General features: G+C 33.5%; 1 protein-coding gene across 1 annotated transcript in view; it reads right to left on the bottom strand.

The window, feature by feature from the left end:
- Window positions 1-2,729: 2,729 nt before the first annotated feature.
- The window catches only part of LOC140041787 (cadherin-23-like), a 44,399-nt gene continuing 23,489 nt past the window's right edge, over window positions 2,730-23,639 (bottom strand). Inside the window, exons 39-82 of the mRNA XM_072087656.1 lie at window positions 23,253-23,539; window positions 22,653-22,857; window positions 22,352-22,528; window positions 21,771-22,021; window positions 21,456-21,554; window positions 21,024-21,125; window positions 20,775-20,924; window positions 20,456-20,584; window positions 20,237-20,362; window positions 19,617-20,060; window positions 19,371-19,487; window positions 18,888-19,056; window positions 18,514-18,647; window positions 17,971-18,177; window positions 17,775-17,882; window positions 17,512-17,625; window positions 17,234-17,327; window positions 16,431-16,622; window positions 16,123-16,238; window positions 15,281-15,758; window positions 14,878-15,096; window positions 14,078-14,388; window positions 13,700-13,816; window positions 13,386-13,566; window positions 13,125-13,228; window positions 12,671-12,811; window positions 11,912-12,005; window positions 11,579-11,782; window positions 11,173-11,381; window positions 10,579-10,753; window positions 9,891-10,108; window positions 9,280-9,474; window positions 8,458-8,565; window positions 8,021-8,153; window positions 7,558-7,800; window positions 7,175-7,458; window positions 6,828-6,916; window positions 6,299-6,454; window positions 5,768-5,825; window positions 5,476-5,600; window positions 5,251-5,298; window positions 5,084-5,131; window positions 4,771-4,828; window positions 2,730-4,624 (exon numbers count right to left, since the gene is read on the bottom strand). Of these exons, the coding sequence (XP_071943757.1) occupies window positions 3,542-4,624; window positions 4,771-4,828; window positions 5,084-5,131; window positions 5,251-5,298; window positions 5,476-5,600; window positions 5,768-5,825; window positions 6,299-6,454; window positions 6,828-6,916; window positions 7,175-7,458; window positions 7,558-7,800; window positions 8,021-8,153; window positions 8,458-8,565; window positions 9,280-9,474; window positions 9,891-10,108; window positions 10,579-10,753; window positions 11,173-11,381; window positions 11,579-11,782; window positions 11,912-12,005; window positions 12,671-12,811; window positions 13,125-13,228; window positions 13,386-13,566; window positions 13,700-13,816; window positions 14,078-14,388; window positions 14,878-15,096; window positions 15,281-15,758; window positions 16,123-16,238; window positions 16,431-16,622; window positions 17,234-17,327; window positions 17,512-17,625; window positions 17,775-17,882; window positions 17,971-18,177; window positions 18,514-18,647; window positions 18,888-19,056; window positions 19,371-19,487; window positions 19,617-20,060; window positions 20,237-20,362; window positions 20,456-20,584; window positions 20,775-20,924; window positions 21,024-21,125; window positions 21,456-21,554; window positions 21,771-22,021; window positions 22,352-22,528; window positions 22,653-22,857; window positions 23,253-23,539 (8,300 nt within the window). The 3' untranslated portion in view covers window positions 2,730-3,541. The remainder of the gene's footprint in view (window positions 4,625-4,770; window positions 4,829-5,083; window positions 5,132-5,250; window positions 5,299-5,475; window positions 5,601-5,767; window positions 5,826-6,298; window positions 6,455-6,827; window positions 6,917-7,174; window positions 7,459-7,557; window positions 7,801-8,020; window positions 8,154-8,457; window positions 8,566-9,279; window positions 9,475-9,890; window positions 10,109-10,578; window positions 10,754-11,172; window positions 11,382-11,578; window positions 11,783-11,911; window positions 12,006-12,670; window positions 12,812-13,124; window positions 13,229-13,385; window positions 13,567-13,699; window positions 13,817-14,077; window positions 14,389-14,877; window positions 15,097-15,280; window positions 15,759-16,122; window positions 16,239-16,430; window positions 16,623-17,233; window positions 17,328-17,511; window positions 17,626-17,774; window positions 17,883-17,970; window positions 18,178-18,513; window positions 18,648-18,887; window positions 19,057-19,370; window positions 19,488-19,616; window positions 20,061-20,236; window positions 20,363-20,455; window positions 20,585-20,774; window positions 20,925-21,023; window positions 21,126-21,455; window positions 21,555-21,770; window positions 22,022-22,351; window positions 22,529-22,652; window positions 22,858-23,252; window positions 23,540-23,639) is intronic.

Genomic DNA, 23,639 nt, shown 5'->3' with positions numbered 1-23,639 from the left:
GTTCTGCGCATGTCAATTGAGCTATAGTAACCACTTTTGACATAAATGGTTACTATAGTATAATAAACATGCGCAGAGTCGAATAATGGGTTCTGCGCATGTCAATTGTGCTATAGTAACCAGTTTTATCGAAAAATTTAAAAGTCGAAAATTTGCCATTTCGTAAAATGGCCGATTTTCGACCCATTTATTTTTTGACATAATTGGTTACTACAGTATAATAAACATGCGCAGAGGCGAATAATGGGTTCTGCGCATGTCAATTGTGCTATAGTAACCAGTTTTATTGAAAAATAATAAGGTCGAAAATTTGACATTTTTTGAAAAATCCCTGTACTATAGTACAGGGAAATTTTCGTAAAATGGCCGATTTTCGACCCTTTTATTTGTTGACATAAATGGTTACTATAGTATAATAAACATGCGCAGAGTCGAATAATGGGTTCTGCGCATGTCAATTGTGCTTTTGTAACCAGTTTTATCGAAAAATTAAAAAGTCAAAAATTTGCCATTTTTTGGAAAATCCCTGTGCTATAGTACATGGAAATTTTCGAAAAATGGCCGTTTTTCGACCCTTTTATTTTTTGACATAAATGGTTACTACAGTATAATAAACATGCGCAGAGTCGAATAATGGGTTCTGCACATGTCAATTGAGCTATAGTAACCACTTTTGACATAAATGGTTACTATAGTATAATAAACATGCGCAGAGTCGAATAATGGGTTCTGCGCATGTCAATTGTGCTATAGTAACCAGTTTTATCGAAAAATAAAAATTTTATGATAAAATCCCTGTACTATATATAGTACAAGGAAATTTTCGTAAAATGGCCGATTTTCGACCCTTATTTTTTGACATAAATGGTTACTACAGTATAATAAACATGCGCAAAGGCGAATAATGGGTTTTGCGCATGTCAATTGTGCTATAGTAAGCAGTTTTATCGAAAAATAAAAAGGTCGAAAATTTGCCATTTTTTGAAAAATCCCTGTGCTATAGTACATGGAAATTTTCATAAAATGGCCGATTTTCGACCCTTTTTTTTTTTTTACATAAATGGTTACTATAGTATAATAAACATGTGCAGAGGCGAATAATGGGTTCTGTGCATGTCAATTGAGCTATAGTAAGCAGTTTTATCGAAAAATAAAAAGGTCGAAAATTTCCCATTTTTTGAAAAATCCCTGTGCTATAGTACATGGAAATTTTCGTAAAATGGCCGATTTTCGACCCTTTTATTTTTTGACATAAATGGTTACTATAGTATAGTAAACATGCGCAAAGTCGAATAATGGGTTTTGCGCATGTCAATTGAGCTATAGTAACCACTTTTGACATAAATGGTTACTAATGTTTTTGTAGGCCTACAGACACTACACTATTTCTGTATATATTTAGTGTGTACATAGATTTGTAACTAAAAATAAGTTTAAAATATTGTTTTTCATTTAATTGTTTTTTGTATTTTTACTTTAGTTTAAGTATTGTGAGAATATTCAATAATAATATCATTACGGTGTTCACATAATTTCTCCGGGGTATTTAATTCTAATATTAATACTCTAATAATAACTAAACAAGTTTAAGTGAGTATTGAATAAAATAATGACAATCATTTTAACAACATTACACAGTTTGCTGTGCAATTAACACCATTGTTGTGCACTTGAAAGGGTTTCCTATGACAAAATAGGTGTTAATATGTCATTTGAGTGAATCTTTCATGGCATTTGTAGTGGAGTTAGTCTTTGGTGACAATAGTAACACACACTTTTAATTGAGTGGTATTTTGATTTTTTAATTTCATATTTCTAGTTAAAATTGTGAATATCTGAATATACCACAAGGTATATCATTCCCTAAATAGCCCAAAAAAATAAAATAGTGATTTTTTTAAAATTTGTCAGTTGAGTCGTTAATAGTTACTATGACTCTTTAAAATGATGATAACGCAATATAATGCGCATATATGACAATATAATGCGCATATATGGCAATATTAATGCATAATAATTGAATTTTAAAAAGTCAATATTTTGGCAATTTTTGAAAAAATCCCTGTACTATAGGCTAATAGTACAGGAAAATTTTCGAAAAATGACCAAATTTCGACACTTTTATTTCGTTACATAACTGGTTACTACCGTATGACTCTATAAAATGATGATAACGCAATATATGCGCATATATGGCAATATATATATAATGCATTATAATTGAATTTTAAAATATCGATATAGTACAGGGAAATTACCAAATTTCGACCCTTTTATTTTTTGATATAACTGTTTACTATAACATGCGCAAATTATCACATAATGGATGTGATTCTGCGCATGTTACCTCAACATATTGAACTAGATTATTATATCATAATTGACATGCGCAGAATCACATAATGTTTTCTGCGCATGTTACCTCAGCATATCTTAAAAAGTAGATATTTTTTCAATTTTTCGAAAAATCTCTGTCATATAATAGAGGAAAAATTTGTTGAAAAATGGCCAAATTACGAAGCTTTTATTTTTTGACATTACTTGTTACTATATTATAATTGATATCCTTAGAATCCCATATTGTGTTCTACGCATGTTAGGCCTACCTTTTCGATAAAATAAGTACTAATATTATTTTTGCCCTTTTCGACGATAATTTTGTCATTTCGAAAGGGTTTCTTGGTTTTGGCTCGAAAGGCTCCACACACATTGTATAGATCCAGCAAATATGACAATACACAATTCCAATATTTATTGTAAAAAATTGAAATACTAATTATGTACATTGTTACTTAATATTGCCATGTTCAGTGTGTCTAAATTAACCACTATTGAGACACTGATGTGTCTTAAAATGCGTCAAAGGTGATTTGGTAACCTCTTATCTCATCGTATTTCCGACATCATTTCAGTAGGTCTACCATCAACTAAAAATTTTTTAGAGGTACCTAATAGAGGACTAACTTAATGGGTAATTACTTGGAGGCCCCATCGACCACCCATTTTATTTTTATTTTAAATAAACCAATGTAAACATTTAAGATGTAATTTTTTACAATTGTGGTAAATCAGTAGCCCTTTTTATATAAATTACGGATACACTACACTACTCATTTACTATAACTGTACGGACTACAATTTATAGGTACACTTGCCCCAAGTCTGTAGTTATTTCGAGGCTTTTCGATGTTTGTCTGAAGTACAAGCTCAAGTAGTATACGTACGAAACTCCATATGTGCCAAAATAGTTATCTTTTTATTAATATTAAGTCAAAACTCCGTCTGGAACCCAGACTAGGTTATAGGTTATATCTAACTACTACTATTAATATTTAAATTCAGTTGTTACAAATTAATTACCAATAATACCGATTATATCTGAAAACAATCTTAAAATACGTAATACGTAAATAAAATGTTTATAATAATAAAATACAATATCTCCTTTGCATTATATTTGAAGAATTCTAAACTACATATTCGATCCTACTTATATTCATTATTTTCCTTTTGTTATTACTGTTATAAATAGTAAAATAAATTAATCTGAGTCGCTAAGACTAAGTCTATCATCTACATTGTATGCGTATGCATAACGGTCTTTCGGATCGTCATCGTCGTCATCCGAGATGTCGTGAAAGTGTAAATTCTGTAACATTGACGTGCTCAGGTTACCACCAAAAGCCCCGGCAGGTAGCCTATGTGCCGTAGTTGTGTCTGTGCGGGTATATTCTTCTCGAACTGACCCTCCATCTTTGTCATTATAAACACTATTTTTTTCTACAGTGGTCTGAAAGGAATTCTGAAACCCGTTGTCATCTTGTCGTATGTTTGGTTCACTCTTTGCCGTTATTAAACCATCTTTTTGAGGGGTCCCTGAAACGTGGATGGTCGATGACTGCAGCCATTCTCCCGATTGAGGAGTTGTGGAATGCGTGCGTGTTAGCAGTCCCGACCCCTGGCTATTATGTTGTCCGACTTTAACGGTAACAGAACCATCACTAAATATAGAGTTTGAAGAACCAGCACGTCTCAGATTGCTCTCAGAATATCTTGTAGGAGTGACATCCAAGCCATTGTTGTACGAGGATACAGAGCTTTGTTTACTCACAAAAACTGCAGCAGACCCACCATTTTGCTGAAGACTCTGTTGACTATGACCATATCCAGGATTTGATACATGTAATGTATTACTAGAAACAGTGTGTGCTCCACCTGATGGTATACCTCCAACAAAAGACGATACAGTGATGTTACCGATGCTACCAGAATCATCTAGACGTTGATATCCTCCTGCAGGAGAAACTTCTGCATTTCGGTGGAACCCTCCATTGACTAATCCCTCTCCAACATATGCACCATTAACAAAACCACCCCCAGTTCCTTGGTATCCACCATTGACGAAGCCACCTGCAGATGTTTGGTATCCACCATTGACTAAGCCACCTGCAGTGCTTTGATATCCACCGTTGACTAAGCCACCGTTGACTAAGCCACCTGCAGCTGCACTTCGATATGCTCCATTTGCCAAGCCACCAGCTGCACCGCTGGGCGTAATGAATGATGTCATCTGAATCTGACGATTATCTTGAATAATGTCATTATCCATATTCAATGTTACCTCCTGAAAACCAGATAATATATAGCAAAATATTAATAATTTCAAAACATACACCCGTTTTCCAATAGTGCTCTTGGTAACTATACACCTAAATTTATTCCTTTCCAATTAATATGTCTTCTGGATAAATAAATCTTTCTTTCACATACCTGAAGTTCATATAGGTTCTTGTGTCCGTCTGCCTCATCAGCACCAATACCAGAGTCACTATAAATATAAAAAATATAAATGTGTGAGCTTTTACTCGATAACCAAATAGATTGTGGGTTTACTACTACACCACCACTATTAAAAAGATACCTTTGCAACCCAGCAAAGTGTGTGTATCTTGGTTGAAGTGTTAAAACACATTTGGTCCTCGTTCTCTGAGTGGAGTGTCCCTTGGATAGAGGTGTTCCGATTGAGGATTGGTTCTACTATGTGTATATAGTTACTCAATTATAGTAAATGTAAATAACATACCCACTTAATACATCCATGCCATATTCATCAACCCTCCGAACCTTTTTACTGAAAATGTAAAATGAATTAAAAATTTATTCAGTTGAACAATTTAATCTCAATTTCAAAATCGTGTTGAATAAATCAATGTAAAACATAATTATGCATATATAAAGGTATTTACTTACCCTTTCCAGTGTGTTAAATATTGCTCATCAGTTCTCAACACTTTTTTCCTGTAATTGAAAATATATATTTTTGTCAAAAATATAATTGTAATAAATATCTGTGTAAGAAAACTGTCACCATTATTGAATAAAATTCTCCTAATAAATTAAATGAAAATTGAACTAATCGAACAAGCAACAGGACACAAGCAGACGAGCCAGCTATCTCTTTCTTTTCCTACCTACCTTCTTACACAGCAGCACATGAGGATGGCTGCAATGAGAGCAGCCAAGAAAATGAGAATGGCTAGGATCAACCACATCCACTCAAAGAATCCAAGACCGCTTCCACCCTCTACTGAAGAAAGCGCCTGAAAAACAACAATAAATAAACGTAAAGTAATTGTAGATAGTTTGAATGTAACAAAGAAAAGGGAACATATTTATTTTGTATTTAATATTTGCTTTAAATTTGTTTTCCATATATATTTAGACATATTGCCGAGGATAACTTTAAAAAATCAAATTCTGTACTTACATAATTTGCGTTGAGATTAAACAGCTTCTCGATTTCAATATAGTTGACTTGTATAAGTCTAAAAATTTAAAACAAAATGCTTATTGCGGATACCACAGGGATGGTGATATTGTGGACAATATAATATGTTAGTGGTAGATTTGATACAAGCGTGTTTCATATTTGATGAGGATAAATTACTAAAATGTGAACCTTTCATTTGACACTACATGATTTCAATCATCAGAAATAATAATAAAGTGATACAGTATCATCAACAATAATAAATAATTATTTCAAAACTAAATTGTCTCCGTCAAAGTGATCTCCTGGTACCAATGATGACACCTATCCTAAACTATTTGTTGTACATACTTGTTGACATAATAAATAAGTGTTCAAAACACCTTTTGTAAAAAGGACGACTCAGATATGTTGATGAAAAAATGGTGTTTACCATGGGAGGCTTTTATGATGAAGCCAATAATATGCCTACAAAAGTGATCCAATGCATTACATTATTTTTACAGAATAAATACTTGCAATACTCACTTGTTAACTTCATTTCCATCGTGTACTTCACCAGTCTCTTGATTTATAACATGAAAGATGACCTGTGTTTGGTCCAAGTTGGTTACACCATCCGCATCAATGTACGTCTCAATACTGTCTATAACAGCCATTCCTCCTGTTATGTTAGAGAGTAGCCTAGAAAGAAGATATAGAATTGTAACATCTCACAAACATATTCATCTGAAAGGTCATGACACTGAAATCTATATATTCAGAAATTAAAAAAAATTTAATCGTGAAATATATTACTTTTGTTTGGTAAAAAATATTTAAAATAGATTTGTTAATATATATACACATATTAGGCATAGAACATTAATTCCAACCATTAATCCAGTCGTCTGCTATTCGCACCTTCCCGAACTAAACCGACAACCACATCCGCCCGCTATCGCGACTGATTTTACCAAATTCTATAATTTAACCATTCCAATCAAGTAATTGTGGAAACCCTTGCTAGATGAGATTCACAAGATTCCTTGATGTCTTGCTTTAATCTTATACTTACTCAGTAAGCTCTTCTTCCTTGCTTCTGACAGTATCAACACTGGCATCAATAATAAGGATGACACGTTCATCTTTAGTTAGAAGACTGACCTATAAAAACACGATAACAAATTTTAATATTGTAGCTATAACACTACTAACTGTATAACAAAATGCTGACATAACTGGAGAAGATAAACATAAATAGACAGTTAGCTGTCTCCAAGTATAACACGTAAGCACGCTCTGTAACCTATAATTCAACAAAAGACAAATACTTGGTGATTTCTTAGTTTGGCGAACAGCTTCACTTCAAATGCCTCTTTTCTGACCTTAAAAAACTAAACTAAATATTGTTATATATTGTACCTGTAAAACCGAGACATCTCTGAGATCACTATTCGTAGAATCTTCAGCAAGAAGTCCAACTTCAAAGTATCCTGTCTTGATTGATGTCAGACCTTTGTTCAGAAACACAAGTCCAGTCTCTCTATCAATAGTGAAGTAATCAGCAGCTGCTTGATAATCAACAGAATTGACATCGTAAAGATTGCTGTATGTGATGTCATACAAGATGTCCTCATCGCCGATGTCTGGATCAACGGCAGAGACACGAATTATAGATTTACCGACGGTAGCGTCAATAGCAACAGCTGTGAAAAAGTAAAATTAAGTAATTAAAAGTACAATTTACCTCATCTCAAAAATGCACACTCGTAGTGTATCCAGAAATTCGATGAAAATCATTTTACCTGCAAAGTATGGGTTCTGTGTGAATATGGGGCCATTGTCATTCACATCATTGATATTAATAATTACTTCTTTCAATGAGAAGTCAGTAGTGACATTGTAGGGACCCGTGCCTTGGTAGTCTACTTCACTCGATGCTTTAACAACAATTCGGTAGCTGGACTTGGCTTCACGATCAAGTTCGCCATTCACAGAAACCTCTCCCGTTGTCTTGTTAATTGAGAAATAATTTTCCGAGTTGCCTTCTACAAAAAAAAACAATGATGAATGTAAGCCAACAAATGTGTCATTTCTATAAAAAAAATAAAGAATGTGATGTTATTTATTTATTTATTTATTAATAAACTTATTTTACATGGATGACATTTTCATTAAAATAATGTTTTTACAAAATGGTCCATTACTAAAGAAATGCATGTATAATATATATTATTATAATTTTACTTACACAAAAACATAACTTACCAACAATATAATAGTACACTTGTGAGTATTGGTCTGTGTCCCGATCTATTGCATCTGGAACTGAACCAATGGCTGTACCAACAGCTGAGTTTTCATCAACATCCAACGTTTCTGTTTCAGGAACACCAGCAACCTTAAAAGTAATCAGTTAAATACTCATCAATCAGTTATTGTCTAACATGCATTAGAACCCATATTAAAGAGAACATCTTCCAGATCTAGCAATGGTGGTCCTTTTATTCGAAGTGTGACCTGATGGTCTAATTGAAGAGTGCCTGCTTAATAATCAACAGATATGTATATTCTATATTAACTCATCACCTTTCTACACAACAGAGTGTAAGTTAGCTTTACCATGGACACACATAATATGGATTTACAGATGTTATAATATTTACTTATAATATTATTTTCACCGGTAAAAGTTTGGTACTTACAAGTTGCTCAAACATCGGTTGATTATCATCTCTGTCTGTTATTCTTATTGTGTATTCGTGAGCTGTTGACAGCTGAATATTGCCTTGATCGGTAGCGACAACCACAATCTAAGTTAACAAAAACAAGTATATAAAATTAACACATAGCATAGTGGAGATTTCGATATGCGACTACCTACGATAGGACATATGACTTGAGTAAATTATGCCGAATTTGTCGAATGCAGGGTCATTGTAAAATCGAGAGCTCCCTATTGTCATTTAGGAATATAATGTTACAAATACAACATTATCCAAAATAAATAATGCAATGCTTCTTTATTGTTTATCATTTGTTAAACTCGTTAATGAATATATATATATATATATATATATATATGTATATATAAAATTAACACATAGAATAGTGGAGTTTTTGATATGCGACGACCTACTGTATCACCTACGACTTGTGTAAAGTATGTGCTATTTGTCAAGGTCGATTTCGATTTTTGTTTCCTTCTCAACTCCACACAAACGAGGTTCAAATGTGCATGTCTGTAATTTCGTAAAGAGGACCTAAAATCTACAAAGTAAGTCTGACTTGACAACATTTGCCAAACCAAACCCATCATGCAAATAGTACATCTTGGTCATCGTAAAATCAAGAGCTTCCTATTATCATTTACGAATATAATATTACAAATACAACATTTTTACTATACTATTTTGTGTAATCTAAAATAAACAATGCCATGCTTCTTTATTGTTTATCATTGGGTAAAATATTTAATGAATATCAATAATACACATATTTAAAGAATGAATATTCATGAAACTCACTGTATAAATGTCTTTCTCTTCTCTGTCAAAGATTTGAGTTGTTTCTATTTTGCTTGAAGTTACATTGATACTGAAGCTTTCCCAATCGCGGCTGACATCTTCAGTACGCAGTAAATCATATCGTAATTCACCATTGAGACCAAAATCTACATCCATTGCACTACCACAACCAATAACATATCCAATTGGTTCGTTCTGTAAACAGTTATAAAACCTCATCAATTAACAATAATCAATATTTTTAACAGTGCAAACTGATTATGAAAATGACAAATCCAATGTGCATTGAGGAACTTTCTATAGGAATATGCATTACATAGTTGTGTTACCATGTATAATTGCTAATTACAGAGAATAAGAAATAAACCTATGCTTTCTTAGCTATTGCCTCATTACAAATTGTATGCAGTGATATCCACATGATGATAAAGAGCCACAACTGCTTACATATTGGTGAGCAATCTTGTTAACCACACTGTATGTGATAACAAATTTCCACACGATGATGTCATATCACTACCATACTACATACTACCAGGGAGTTGTAAAAACTTCCTGATACTACACTACACACTTTTTTGTCAAACTAGTTTAGGTCAAGCTTTACTCACCTCAGGAACATAAAAAACTTCATTGGGGTTGATAAAAACTGGAGCGTGATCATTGATATCAATAATCTCAATAGAGACATTAACGTTACTGAAAAGCTGTGTATTGGAACTGTCCTGAGCTTGTACAACAAGCTGATATACCGTGTTCAAAGGAACACGATCAAGAAGTGTTTTTGCTAAGTATATTTTGCCAGTCTTGTTGTCAATTCTGAAATGACCTGCAATTATATAAATCAATGTAATTATTATACAGGCCTCACAGAAATTATTTCTACAACAATTACAGTGGGCAATATTTACGATACAGCTGGGACATGAGCAATTGCAAGCTCTATTCTATTTGATAGCTGATGTTATTAGCCTAGGCCAAAATATTCTCAACGCAAGGTAGGTGAAAAAACTTGTTCTCTGCCTTGGGAATTTCCTTGTGTTTCTGATATATCAGTATATCCATTGATGAAGAGTTGGGTTGCTATAGAATCGGACATGAATATACAATATAATCCTGTTTGCTTGCATATAAAGCACAAAGACATCTTGATTCTCAGTTAGGTCAACTTATTTCACTATCTACTAGATATTTCTGTACCGTGAATTCATATATTTCAGCATTACAGCTGTTGTTCAAACTGTAATGTATGTACTATTTTGATTTTATTTAAATACAATCTAAACATAATAAGCATACCATAATCATTTCCACTAATTATATCGTACACTATTACACCACCATCATCAGCATCAACCGCAAACACCTCCTCAACTTCCATGTCAACCTTTGTGTTCTCGAGTATCTGGACTGAGTATGACACTTCCCGGAACTTTGGTGGTTCATCGTTGACATCAGTGATCAATACTTCCAACTATAACGATAAGGGTTACGCACGATAATGCAACAGTACAATCATTATTTATAGAGGTTAATATTAATAAATAAGTCAGAAAATATAGAAATAGGAATCTTATATTTTATTGTATGTTTGTTTGAATGTGTTATGATTCACTTTATAAAATACAATATTTTACTTATAAATATCTAATTTCGAGGTAGGCCTAAATCCTCAGTTGAAGAAATAAAACATCAAAATGTTGGTTTGAATTACTTATTATAGCTTCAATTATAAATCTTGGCGATGATGATAAACCACATCGTGCTTCATTTGAGGCTTTGGAAGTGGAGTAGAAGAGATGGCACTATAATCAGAATTGAACATTAGACCTTGGCATCAGCCTACGCAAGCACGATAACCACCAGAACTCAACTACTTACTACATTACTTACCACAGCTTGTGCTATTGTGTCTCCCGTCTTTGCTTGAATTATAAGATAGTACTGAGAGTTGGCCTCCCAGTCCAGAGTCCTGTTGGTTGTTATAATACCAGTGTCTGGATCAATAATAAATGTGTCATCCACATTGCCATTAACAATGCTGTACGTAGCATCAACAGGATTGCCATTGTCATTGACGGTTACTTGATTTACAATGGTGCCTAATGTAAACAAATGAATTATTATCATGCAATTACAAAACTATATTCTTATATTGTACACAATGTACCATTTAGTATCAATGTTGCGATTGTATTGAAGAAGAATTGTGAATGATATATTAGAAAGTATGTAAAATATTCTACTAAATTTATAGAACCAATTTAAATAGATCATGTTGGACTATTAGACGACTCACCAGCTGGTACATTCTCAGGTAGGTTTGACCTGTACAGTGTTTCTGAGAATGTGATGCTACTTCCAATCTGCAAATCTAAAATATCAATTTGCAAAAGAGTTGTGGAGTACATTCCGCTCTGGTCTGTGGCAGCTATAGTTAAGTTGTACTGATTAACATTGTCAAAGTCAAGTACAATGTTGTTTGTCAATTCACCGGTCGCAGCTACAAAAAAAATAGAGAACATAAAATATTTTTTTCAAAATTTTACAAACTTCGTTTGTTTAGTTCTCATTCAATTAATGTACCACAGTCTCTTTGTCACTATTAGCAAAGAAACATATCCCAACTTACCATCAAGTGAGAAAGCATTTCCTATGTTTCCTTGTACAATGCTATATCTCACTGTATTGTTATAATCAAGGTCAGTTGCCAACACAGTATACACCTACAAAAATGAACACAATTAAATGTTTTTCCGCCTCCAAAGTTTATTCGAAATTGATGTAAGATAAATTCAGTTAGAACAGTATGTGTTATAAAGCAAATTCTAAATTATTTTATATGGAATAAGGTTCGTCAACGATCTACTAGGCAAAAATGGTAAATTTATGAATTTTGAAAAATTTAAGTCGAATTTTAAAGTAAAATATTTAAATATGTAAACAAAACTGTTTAATGGATGTTTTGTAATGTAAGTTTTTAAATAGGCCTATTTATTAAAATAATTTATTGAATAAAAAATAAAAAATAATTTATAATCATTGAATGGAGAGAATATTGCATTATCTGTGAGATTGACTACCCTATTTATATTACTATATTATAAGGGTCCTGGGTTCAAGTCCTGTCATATGTCAGGTTTTTTTTCTCATGACAATTTACAACTCCACTCCCAAAGACTTAATAATAAGTCTTTGTTTATGTAGAGCATCTTGTGTATATGTTTGTCTTGTGAAATTATTAAATAGTTTATCCATCCTGTAATTGGCGGGTTACTCGCTGTTGGATGAGTATGAAATAAAATTAAAAAAATAAAATAACTACTACTACTTTCTATTATTCTAATAAATAAACATTATGTGTATATTATTATTATGTATATGTTCTTACCGGTGAACCTCTTGTCAACCCTTCTGGCACAGTGATAGAATATGTTGCACTATCAAACTGTGGAACGTTATCATTGACGTCTTTAATCGTCAGCACAATTGTAGAAGTACTCGATTTTACAGGTGTACCATTGTCAGAAATCTATAAAAAAAAATGTATCATAATTGCATCAATTATGAAATAAGATGAAATATTCACCAATTCCTACAGTTCTGCTAAATGATAAGGAAGCAAACAAAGTTTACAAATTCTTCTATCCAAATGAATACCACGACCATTATTGACTTAAGCGAACTACTAATTATTAAAAGGGAAATATCTCACTTCGGTATGATTGGTGAATACATTTACTCTTATATAACGATAAAAATCGGAGATTGTAAAATTATATTCCCTAGAGTGGCCTCATTTTGTACTGTTTAAAAGTCATTAAAATAAAGAAAACTGTACTTACTACAACAGTAAATTCAATAACATCACCATCAACTTCTCGGTCAAAGGTTTGAGTTGTTAGGATCACACCTAGTTCTTCATTGATCATTAGATGTGTCAAAATAACTGTAGATGAAAACACAGTTTCAAATTTCAATTTTGATCTAACATGTTTTTGATCTTTTTTTTACTACATTTATTTTGTACGTGAGGATACAGATTGTAATATATGAAAACAATCTTCACATTAATATAGGGAAAGGTAAAATGTCAAAGTACTTACCTTCTGGACTGGTGTCGCTAATAGTAAACGTTAATTCACCAGCTTGTCCGATATCATTATCAGTGGCTGTCACTTCTCCAACTAATGTTGATGCTAGGGTGTTCTCAAACACATCAAAGAAATAAGTTGACTGGCCAGGAATTGGGGTAAAACGGTTTTCGATAACAACATCTATTGTCACCTGAAACAACAAATAACATATATGCCTATTAGTAAAAGCATTTGTATGAGTTGAATAGCATCTAGCATTTTAACTTGAATTTGATTTTAACTGAACTTTCGTCATAAATGAGAAGCATCTTAGATATACTTACTCCAACTGTTGATGTAAAGCGGTCTGTTACTGCTCCTACAGGATTATCTGTTGCGGTCACCGTCAAGAAATATTGATTCTGGTTTCTGTCCAACTCATTGGCTACACATATTTTACCCTTGAAATTCATAAAAGATATTGAAAAAAAGGATAATAATGATGTGAGTAAGCACAAACTTTTTAGTAGGAGTTCTGGATCTACAAAATGCTTAAATGTATCCCGTTTGGTCATAGATTAGACAATCTTTCAGGTCATAGTTTAGTTTACATCTATTGTAAATTTCACTCTTCCCACTTTTTCACTAAATGGGCTGTCCATATACATTTCAATTGACTGAAATATACATTCAAACTGCATAAAAGACATAACCATACTTACAGTATTTTGATCAATGCTGAAGCGATCATTGCCACCACTAAGCGTGTAGATAATCTCTCCAAACGCTCCACTATCTAGGTCTGTGGCAAGTACATTAACATCGACCGGAAATCCAACTACAGCACCTTCTGATACTGAGGCATCATAAGGTGTTCCTTGAAATACAGGACTGTTATCGTTTACATCGATAACACGTACGTATACAGGTATTGTGACATATAGTGAGGGTGTACCCATATCTTGAATACGCACTTTGAAGTTCAGCCATTGGATTTGTTCGTAATCTATCTCTCCATTCACTACCAAATGGCCTATAGTGAAACAAAATCAAAATTACAATTTCAATAATCATTTTTTTTAAATGTTAATTTGTTTTTAAGAATTGCTCAAAGTAATTGTTTGAAAATATTGTTGAAAGCAGAGAAACAATAATTGTGTTTGTATTATATATTTTAACAAGTCTGTTGCTAATATTTTTCTACAATCATTTAAATGAGTATCTAATTTGTTACTTATTTGTCAAAATATTTTTCTCATTTTTACATCATAACATCTAACAACAAGGTCTCTTCAATTATATAATGAATTAATTACATTATACGTATAAAGTAAGTCTCAGTTGAGGTTTTAGGGAGTGGAGTAAGTTTCACAATGAGTTACAACCCTGGCACTAGATCAGGAATAAAACATGGACCTTATGATTAGAAGGCAAGCTACAGCTTCACTTCGGATTAATTTTTAGCAGTACTGTATTCAAACCAATTTTATTTGTATTGAGTATATGCCAGGAAACAACCTACCAGTTTCTCTGATAAGCTCCACCAAATCAGTGGTTTCATCAACCAAAACATACTCCAGTCTTCCGTTCTCATCTTTGTCAGGATCAGTGGCAACAAAGGTTGTCAGCAGTGTTCCACGGTCTGCATTCTCAGTTACTTCGATAACCAATGATGTTACGTTCAGTTGTTCAATAACTGGTGTGTTGTCGTTAATGTCAATTATTTGAACGACTACAATGGCTAATTAAATAACAAAAAAGGGTAAATCGGTTAATGTATTTGATAAAAATGACACAAAAAAAGAACAATGCAGAAAAAGTGAAGTAATATCAGTATTTAACGTTTAGTTTTTATAATTTATAATAACAGAAAAAGACGTAAAACCAATGCTCTTGAAGGTAAAATAAAAAGAAACAATATTTACCATCTATAAGACTGTCTGCTTGACTTGGATCAACAGAGTTGCTATCGGTAGCTTTGATGGTCAATCGTACAGTCTCAACAACTTCCCGATCCAGTGGCATGTCTACATTCAAGACTCCTGTTTGTGAATCCAAAACAAATAATTGCTGGCTAGTAGCTCTGGGCGTTGCCGTTGATGGTATGACCTCTCTCCCTGCACTGTCATACATCACACTGTCAGTCATGCTATACGTAAGAGCAGCATCGTTATCGTCATCTTTTGCTGTGACGTTTACAATGTTTGTACCGACTGCAGTATCTTCAGGAATCATGACGACGCGGTATAGTTGATCTGATGTGAAATACGGTGGGCTGTTATTGATGTTTGCAACGTTTATCGTAACGACTGACGTACCGGTCTGAGCTGGGTTTCCTCCGTCAGTGGCTGATATGACGAGCGTGTATGTAGGAGTGCCATCAATTGTCTCACCAGGTGCAACCTATTGTTAAATGTACATCATACAACATAAAAAAATAAAAAAGAAACACATTTTGGCGCGGCGCACCTAAATTAAAACAGCAACACAATTACATAACAACAGTTGTTAAATAACTCCCTGATGCAACATGGAAATAAATAGGTGATACATATAAATACAGAAAGATAAAAAACTGGGTCAGAAAAAAATTCAGGACACATACAGTTTTCAAACAGTAAACAAACATGTGGATTGAATAAAAGGTTACAAAAAATTCTTATTTGTCGGTGTTCTTTATGCTTCAATGTTGTCAATATACATGTGATTGCAAGCAAGAAGGTAGCTTGAAAATGACTAGTTAAAACAAAGTAATGTTTCTACATACCGTTATAACACCTGTCTGTGGATCTATGACAAATCTGCCTTCACCGCCACTGGAGATGAAATAAGTAATTGGAAAACCATCTGGATCAGTGGCATTTACTTGACCCACGGTTTCACCTGTTATAAAAAGAAACATTAAATCTTAATAATATTACAAAAAAGAATCCAAACTGCAAACATTAGTTCTGATCTATAGTAATGCAAAAAGCTAATATTACCATTGATCCTCATTTTCACTAGTTTCGTTTTGCCACTTCTGTGGTATTACAGCAACTACAGGATTAATTAATTTTATTGAAAATATCTTACCACCAGCTGTACCCTCTGATATATTGATGCTAATTTGTGGTGGGACAAAAATAGGAGAGTTGTCATTTAAGTTGGTGATCATCACTTGTATGTCTGCTGTGTCCGTTTCTCCCTTGGAGTTGGTAGCAACAATCTCAAATTCATAAAGGTCTTTTGTCTCAGCATCAAGAGCTACCTTGGTTGTCAGTTGGCCTGCATTTAAACAAAAAATAGTAAGTCTATTAACATTTTAATTTCTATTTGTATGGAGTTGGAGAGACATACCCTTTGATAGGTTTCCATGGTATTTGTCTCTCCCAAGTTCTCCATTTTATGTTTAACTAAAAACAATGAAACAAAAGAATAGAAAAGTCATTTCACTCTGAAAAAGGAATGGTGAAAGAAATTTATTTTATTTATTTATTTATTTAATTTGGATTTATATAGCGCTTTTCCAAGTGACCAAATCGCTGTACAATTGATAATACTATATACTCAACTAATACTTACAAAAACAAATATAGAAAATGGAATGAAAATACAAATATATATATATATATATGCTGTGGGTATTAGTGGCTGGATCTCAATGGAGATACAAAAATAAAAAGCGAAAAGCTAAATCAAAACGATAAAGTAAACAGCCAGGAAAGTTAGCAGAGCTTTCGGGCAACACTAGCCCTTCATCAGTGCAAGAGATATATATATATATATACCATTAGACCACTGGGGCTTTCATGGTATTGTTATATATATATATATATATATATATTAGGTTACAGGATCATTTTGCAGTATGCTGCTAAATAAGAAATTGGATTTACCTGTTGCAGGGTCAATGTCAAAATAGTCAGAATCTGGACCAGTAATTGAGTAGGTAACCTGAGAACCATCACCAGTCACACTGACAACGGGTACCTACATTTGAGGAAAGAAAAACACATTAGAAGGAAAATGCCTATATATGTACATTATAAGGATCTCCCACAATCTGAAAAAAACCATCTAAAGCTGACATTAAAATGTGTATACTCCGACATGTTCAGAATGACAGAATCAGAATTGACTTGTGCTATAGTAACAAATAGTATGAAGTATTTACCACTGTCACCGGAGCTCCTTCGATACCTTCATCAACACTACCAATAAACAACCCTGAAGCAAATACTGGTGGCCTCTCAACAGAGATCACAGATACTGTCAAAGTTGTAATGCTCTGAAAGAAGAAGGAATCATTATAATCAATATACAATATTTCAATCCCATTCATTAAACTTCAGGCAAACATACAGTACTATTGCCATCGCCTAGTTGTCTTTTTGTATCGATCATTGGGTTAACAACAAAAAATGGATTGGTTCTTACACTTTGAGAGTTTGTTGGATCATTTGGATCATCGCTCACTTGAATTGTCAATGGAAACGTTTGGTCTCCATAATTCCCAGCCGATTTGTTTAAGTACACTATACCAGTCTAAAAATAAAATACAACATGATTATATGAATACATACATAAACTTTCCTAAAACAAGACTCACTAAAACTACTTTCACGATACTTACTACAGGGTCAATTCGAAACAATCCATCAGGATTTCCTTGAATGATAGAATACCGGAGACCATCTGTCTGGTTGTCTGCATCAATGGCAGTGATTGTGGTAATGTTAGATCCTGGTGGTGTGTCATCATTGACACTTGTGGTGTATGGCGCACCTTCAAACTCTGGTGTGTTGTCATTGATATTGGTAACACTCACAGTGACCATTGTCTAAAATGATGATTAAGTAAACATCAGCATTAATTAACATAAATGATAGCTTATATTATTATTATTTATCACTTTAAGGTAATAAAACGAAGTTGTAATGGTAATAAGAAAGTTGTAATGGTTATACATGCATACAATAGCAATGAAGCTAAATAGGTATGTTAATATTATGAATACTAAGATACATAGGGGTGTCCTGAGGTTACTGAGTTTGATTTGGGACTAGAAACGATGCGATAATGTAATTTTAAGCCTGTGCAAAAGGTTATACAAAATGAATAAAATCAGAAGAAAATATTTCAGTAGGAGCAAGGTAAATAAAGTTATAATACTTACTACTCCAGTTTGTGATGGAGTACCATCGTCAGTAGCAATTACGGTAATCACATGTGTTTCTTCTGATTCAAAATCAAGAGTAACGCCTGGTCTCAAAGACAACATTCCAGTATCTGGATCAATTTCAAACAGACCTAAAAAATATATCAAACAATACTGTATTTAAAAGATACATCAATTACAGAAATAATAGTGAAGATGAAAACATATATGAGAATCTCACCGTTTAGTATGACTCATCACATACATTGTTAAAACATCACTAGTTTTAATTTGTATGCGTGTGCAACAGAGAATAATACTGTTTTCATTTTGTATGAAACAAGACGGAAACTTTAAAAAGAATTCGGCAAGGAAATTGATTTGCCACTAACCTTGCGATAATGGGTCGATACTGTATGTTATAACATTCTCGTCTTCATCAGTTGCTGTGTACACACCAACAACCAGACCCTGTTGCTCTTCACCAATGTCCACAGGTCCATAAGATGGTTGGTCAAACATTGGCATGTTGTCATTAATGTCTTGGACAATTACTGTAACCTAGAATGATTCAATTGCATATTAATTTGATTTTGTCATGAGTTTATATAAAGGTAGTGAAGAATGTCCATAATATTTAGATTAACATATGGACATTTTATTTATTTTGTCTTCAAGCAATTATCAGACGTATGCAGTAGAAGAAGACACCTTTAAATCCAACTTAGTGTCCCCTTATAATAGAGTTGTTCAGAACGTTTCTATCAATCTACCTACGTCAAAGTTTAAGTCATCGTTAAGTTTCATCCACCTCAAATGAATGTGATAATAAACATCTAATATTCATAACCAGTCAGGTTTGAATTTAAACTTACTGTAGCTGTACCAGTCAATCTTTCTGTTTCTATAACTGCCTGATCAACTCCAAACACAGTTAAAACATAACTTGCATCAGTCTCACGGTCCAACTCAGCTTCAACTTTTAGCAATCCCTACAAAAAATGCAACAAATAGTGTAAATATAAATTGATATTTAAAGACTGACTGACTTTAATCAGTGTCTAATTATTACAAATTGTTGTGTTGGCTTCTATGTTTTATTAATTAACTGGTAATTTTACCGTTTCAGGTACAATACTGAAAGTACTATATCCATCCAAAAGCGTATATTCTATCTGTCCATTATAAGTACTATCTCCATCAATAGCTGTAACAGGTCCAAACTCAACACCCACAGACGTTGGTCCCTCTTCGGTTGTGTACGTCACCGATGAAGGAATAAATGTAGGAGTCTCATCGTTCTTGTCTAGAATCTGAATAGACACATCGACGGACTCGGTAAACTGTGGAATTCCATCGTCTGTTACTTGTACATTGAGGGAGTAGGTTTCCAATTGTTCTCGGTCAGTTGGGGTTGAGGTGGTTGTGATTTCACCTGTAAGTCGGTTGATCTGGAAAGTGTTGCCTGTGTTGCCAGATTGGATAGAGTACGTAAGACGAGCATTGTTACCAGCATCAAAGTCCGTTGCAGATACATTTACAACAGGTGTACCTTCAGGTGAATTCTATCAATTAAAGAATTAAATGTGTAAATATCACATTACATTACATATATTACACTCTTTATCTTGGTGTGAACTTAGCTGTACCTTTGAAAGCATGGAATGTTTTACTCATGCTCTAAATTTGTGAGTCACTGTTGGTTGTCTGCTAATAAAAAGAACTAAAGTAAACAATATACCTCATCTATAGAACCATTAAATACGCTTGCTGTGAACCGTGGTGGATTGTCGTTGATGTCTTCTAATGTCACATTTACTTGAATAGAGTTGTTTAAAGAGGGATTCCCTCCATCAGACGCAACAACCTATGTGTAAAAGATAAAAAAGAAATGTTTAAAATATATATGTGAATTTATTAATTTATCTTTGTAAAATAGTATAATGTTTACAATATATACCACAATACTGTATTCTGCGATCACTTCTCTGTCCAGTATTCGAGTTGTTCTTAGGGTAACCAAATTATTTCCACCAATATCAAGAGAAAATGATGTTGGTGAATTTCCAGATTCAATTCTGTATGTAACCTGAAAGAAAAAAATGAATAAAAGTAAAAAAAGTCATCTGTAATTTAAGAAAGGCTGGAATTGGGAATTCGTTGGATCTTTCTGTCAGTTTTTTATTTTTCTCATAGTCCAGGGAATTCCAGTCACAAGTAACCATGTATTTCAAAAAAATATATTACAATGCTTTAAATATTACTTTAAAATTTCCTACCTGTCCATTAACACCATCATCCGGGTCGGTGGCTCGGAACGATGTTACGGCTGAATTAGGCATCTGGCCCTCAGGGATAGTGACCAGAACCACTGGATCTACATCAAACGTTGGGTTGTTATCATTAACATCTTCAACGTCGATCCGTACCTAGTAAGATATAAACATGATTGTCAACAAACTGCATTGATGTACAGTATTGTTAGAGGAACATATATCCTCTTTCAATAATTGTATGAATGTACTTACTTCTGTTGACCCTTCTTGAGCACCTCCATCAGAAGCCAAAACATTGAAAGTATACAGATCAGTTACTTCTCTGTCTAGAAGTCCAATTGTCCTAATCTCACCCTAAAAAAGTATAGTATCATTGTCATTGATTTAAATATCTATGTGTACTTCTGTCTACTCTATGTATCCAGCTGAGGGTGATTAATTTCTTACATTCTTCATTCTTCGGCATGAACCTATTAGAATAGGTTAAAGGCACTTAAATACAAACAAAGTATAGCGTCAGGCACAAAGGATTCTGGTGCTAGAACAATTCTTATAAGAATTTAAAATGAAAGATACATGTACATATCTGGCTCATGTGTAGTTTTCAGAAAGAGAAGGGTGTATCTGTGTCCCAATAGGTTGAAAAGGACTTGTATTATGAGAAGTAAACCATCTTATACTTACTGACATTGGGTCAATTGTAAAGAGCCTGAGAATGGAGGAAGGAGTGTTAGGACTAAGACTGTAGATGAGGGTGTTCTGATCAGGGTCAGTTGCAAGCACCTGTAAAAACAAATTTTAAATGAAAATAATGATATACATCATTCGTTTACATTAATTAAATTACTTTGTAAGGCCAATCTAAAGTCATCATACCTGTGCATCTTTCCTCTTTTGGGTTTTCTTATCTTTAGATGAACTTAACCCTAAGTGTGCAGGTTTTTTTAGAAAATCACTTTAATAATATTGCTGTCTAGAAACCAAAATATACTAACTTACCTGTAAGACAGTTGAGTTAATAGGAATATCTTCTGGTACCGATTCGCGATATTGGTCTTGCATGAACTGTGTCTGCTCATCAACGTTGCTTAGCTCAATAGTGACCGTAGCTATACCTGTGTTGAACGGTGAAGCTTGGTCTCTTGCACTGATTTGTAGAGTGTAGTTTCTTACAAGTTCAAAGTTCAAAGTATCAGCTACAGTTATCTCTCCATCATCTTCATTAATCATAAATTTACCCTCATCGTTTCCTGAAGAAAGAACGTTTTTGAAATTCGGGATAAAAAATTGTTTTAAAAAAAAAAGTTGATAAGACACAAACTGAATCGATTCCTGTAACATTCATAGCTAAATTAGAAGAAAGAAAGAGGAATTAATACGTTTGGATTTTCAACGCTGTCACCTCTCAATAGTGACATAAGTTCAATAAAAATTGAAAAATAAAACATGTTATAAATGTATATAAACATGTAGCATCAAGAGTCGACTAGAAAGACATTCAGGTGCTATTCACCATCTTTTGAAAGATGTCTAATTGGTAAAATGTACGTCGGCTGAATGAAAGTAGTAGGCCTACTCACCTTGTTCTATGTAATATTTAATATCTCCTCCCGCTCCTAAATCATTATCCGTTGCCAAGACGGTGATAACAAATGTCCCAGGTACAGAATTCTCGTCAAGGTTCAATCGTTGGTAAACCAACTGACTAAATTCTGGAACCTCATCGTTGACGTCTTCAACAATTATATTCACTCGCACTGTGAAAGAAGATAAAGTTTTCATATAGATACACCCACAATAAGCCATCACTCATAAACACCAAACAATTATTTGTGCATTAGGTAAAAAAATCTATGAATGCCTAGAATTCTTTCGTCTTACCGTAATCATTCGCCAGATTGCTTCCAGGATTTGATGCCTCAACATCAAGGGAGTATGCATCAATAAACTCACGATCCAAAGGAGCACGTCCTCTACGGATTTCTCCAGTAATCGAATCGATTTCAAAGGCATTGTTGATATTGCCAAAGATTATACGATAGTTGATTTGAGCATTCACAGTTTCATCAGCGTCAGTTGCTTGAACCTAAAAAGACATGAGATATGAAAGTCCAGGGATATTATCATACTATACGATATACAGATTGTTTGGTTGTTTTTATATATTTATACAAAATAAAACGATCTGACTTTAAAGTCGTTTAACTACATTTTCAGGTTCGGTGGGATGGTGGGTATCCTTTCTAGTAGAGTAATATTCGGATCCAGCATTTCTATCACAATTCAACTAGTTACAGTGCAGTAATGGTAATCCTAATAGTCGAAAGATACACTGTAAGAAATATTCAGTAATGTTGAAATCTTGTCTTAAGACAAGATGTAACATTGGGAACTTAATGTGTGAGTTAAAACTAGTATATATTTTACATAGATAAAAATACATACATATACTATAGAATAAAAAAGAGCAAATATACAAACCGTAACAAGAGTCCTCTGGCTGACATCTTCTGGTACAGTAATTGAGTAAGAGTCATTGACAAACAGTGGTCCATTATCATTCACATCCGTTATGATGATTCCAACAGTTGTTGTTCCTGTTTGTTGGATGCCATCAAGTACGCTATCAGTAGCTTCGATTGTTAGAGAGTAGTATGGGATTGACTCGCGATCCAGTGACTGTGATGTTTCGATATTGCCAGAAGATGTTATAATGAATGCATTGTTGATGTTGCCGTCCGTGATCGTAAATGAAGTTATTGGTGAATCTAAGAGAAATAGAATTAAGTGATTGGTAAATCTAAGTAAAATAGAGAGACAGAATAAGTCGTTGTGGCCAAATGAATGAGGGAAGGTTTGTTGAAAGAA

The sequence above is a fragment of the Antedon mediterranea genome, chromosome 1 (genome assembly GCF_964355755.1).
Source record: "Antedon mediterranea chromosome 1, ecAntMedi1.1, whole genome shotgun sequence".
NCBI lineage: Eukaryota > Metazoa > Echinodermata > Crinoidea > Comatulida > Antedonidae > Antedon > Antedon mediterranea.
The sequence above is the reverse complement of the archived record's forward strand: the minus strand, read 5'-3'. Positions and strand labels throughout refer to the sequence as shown.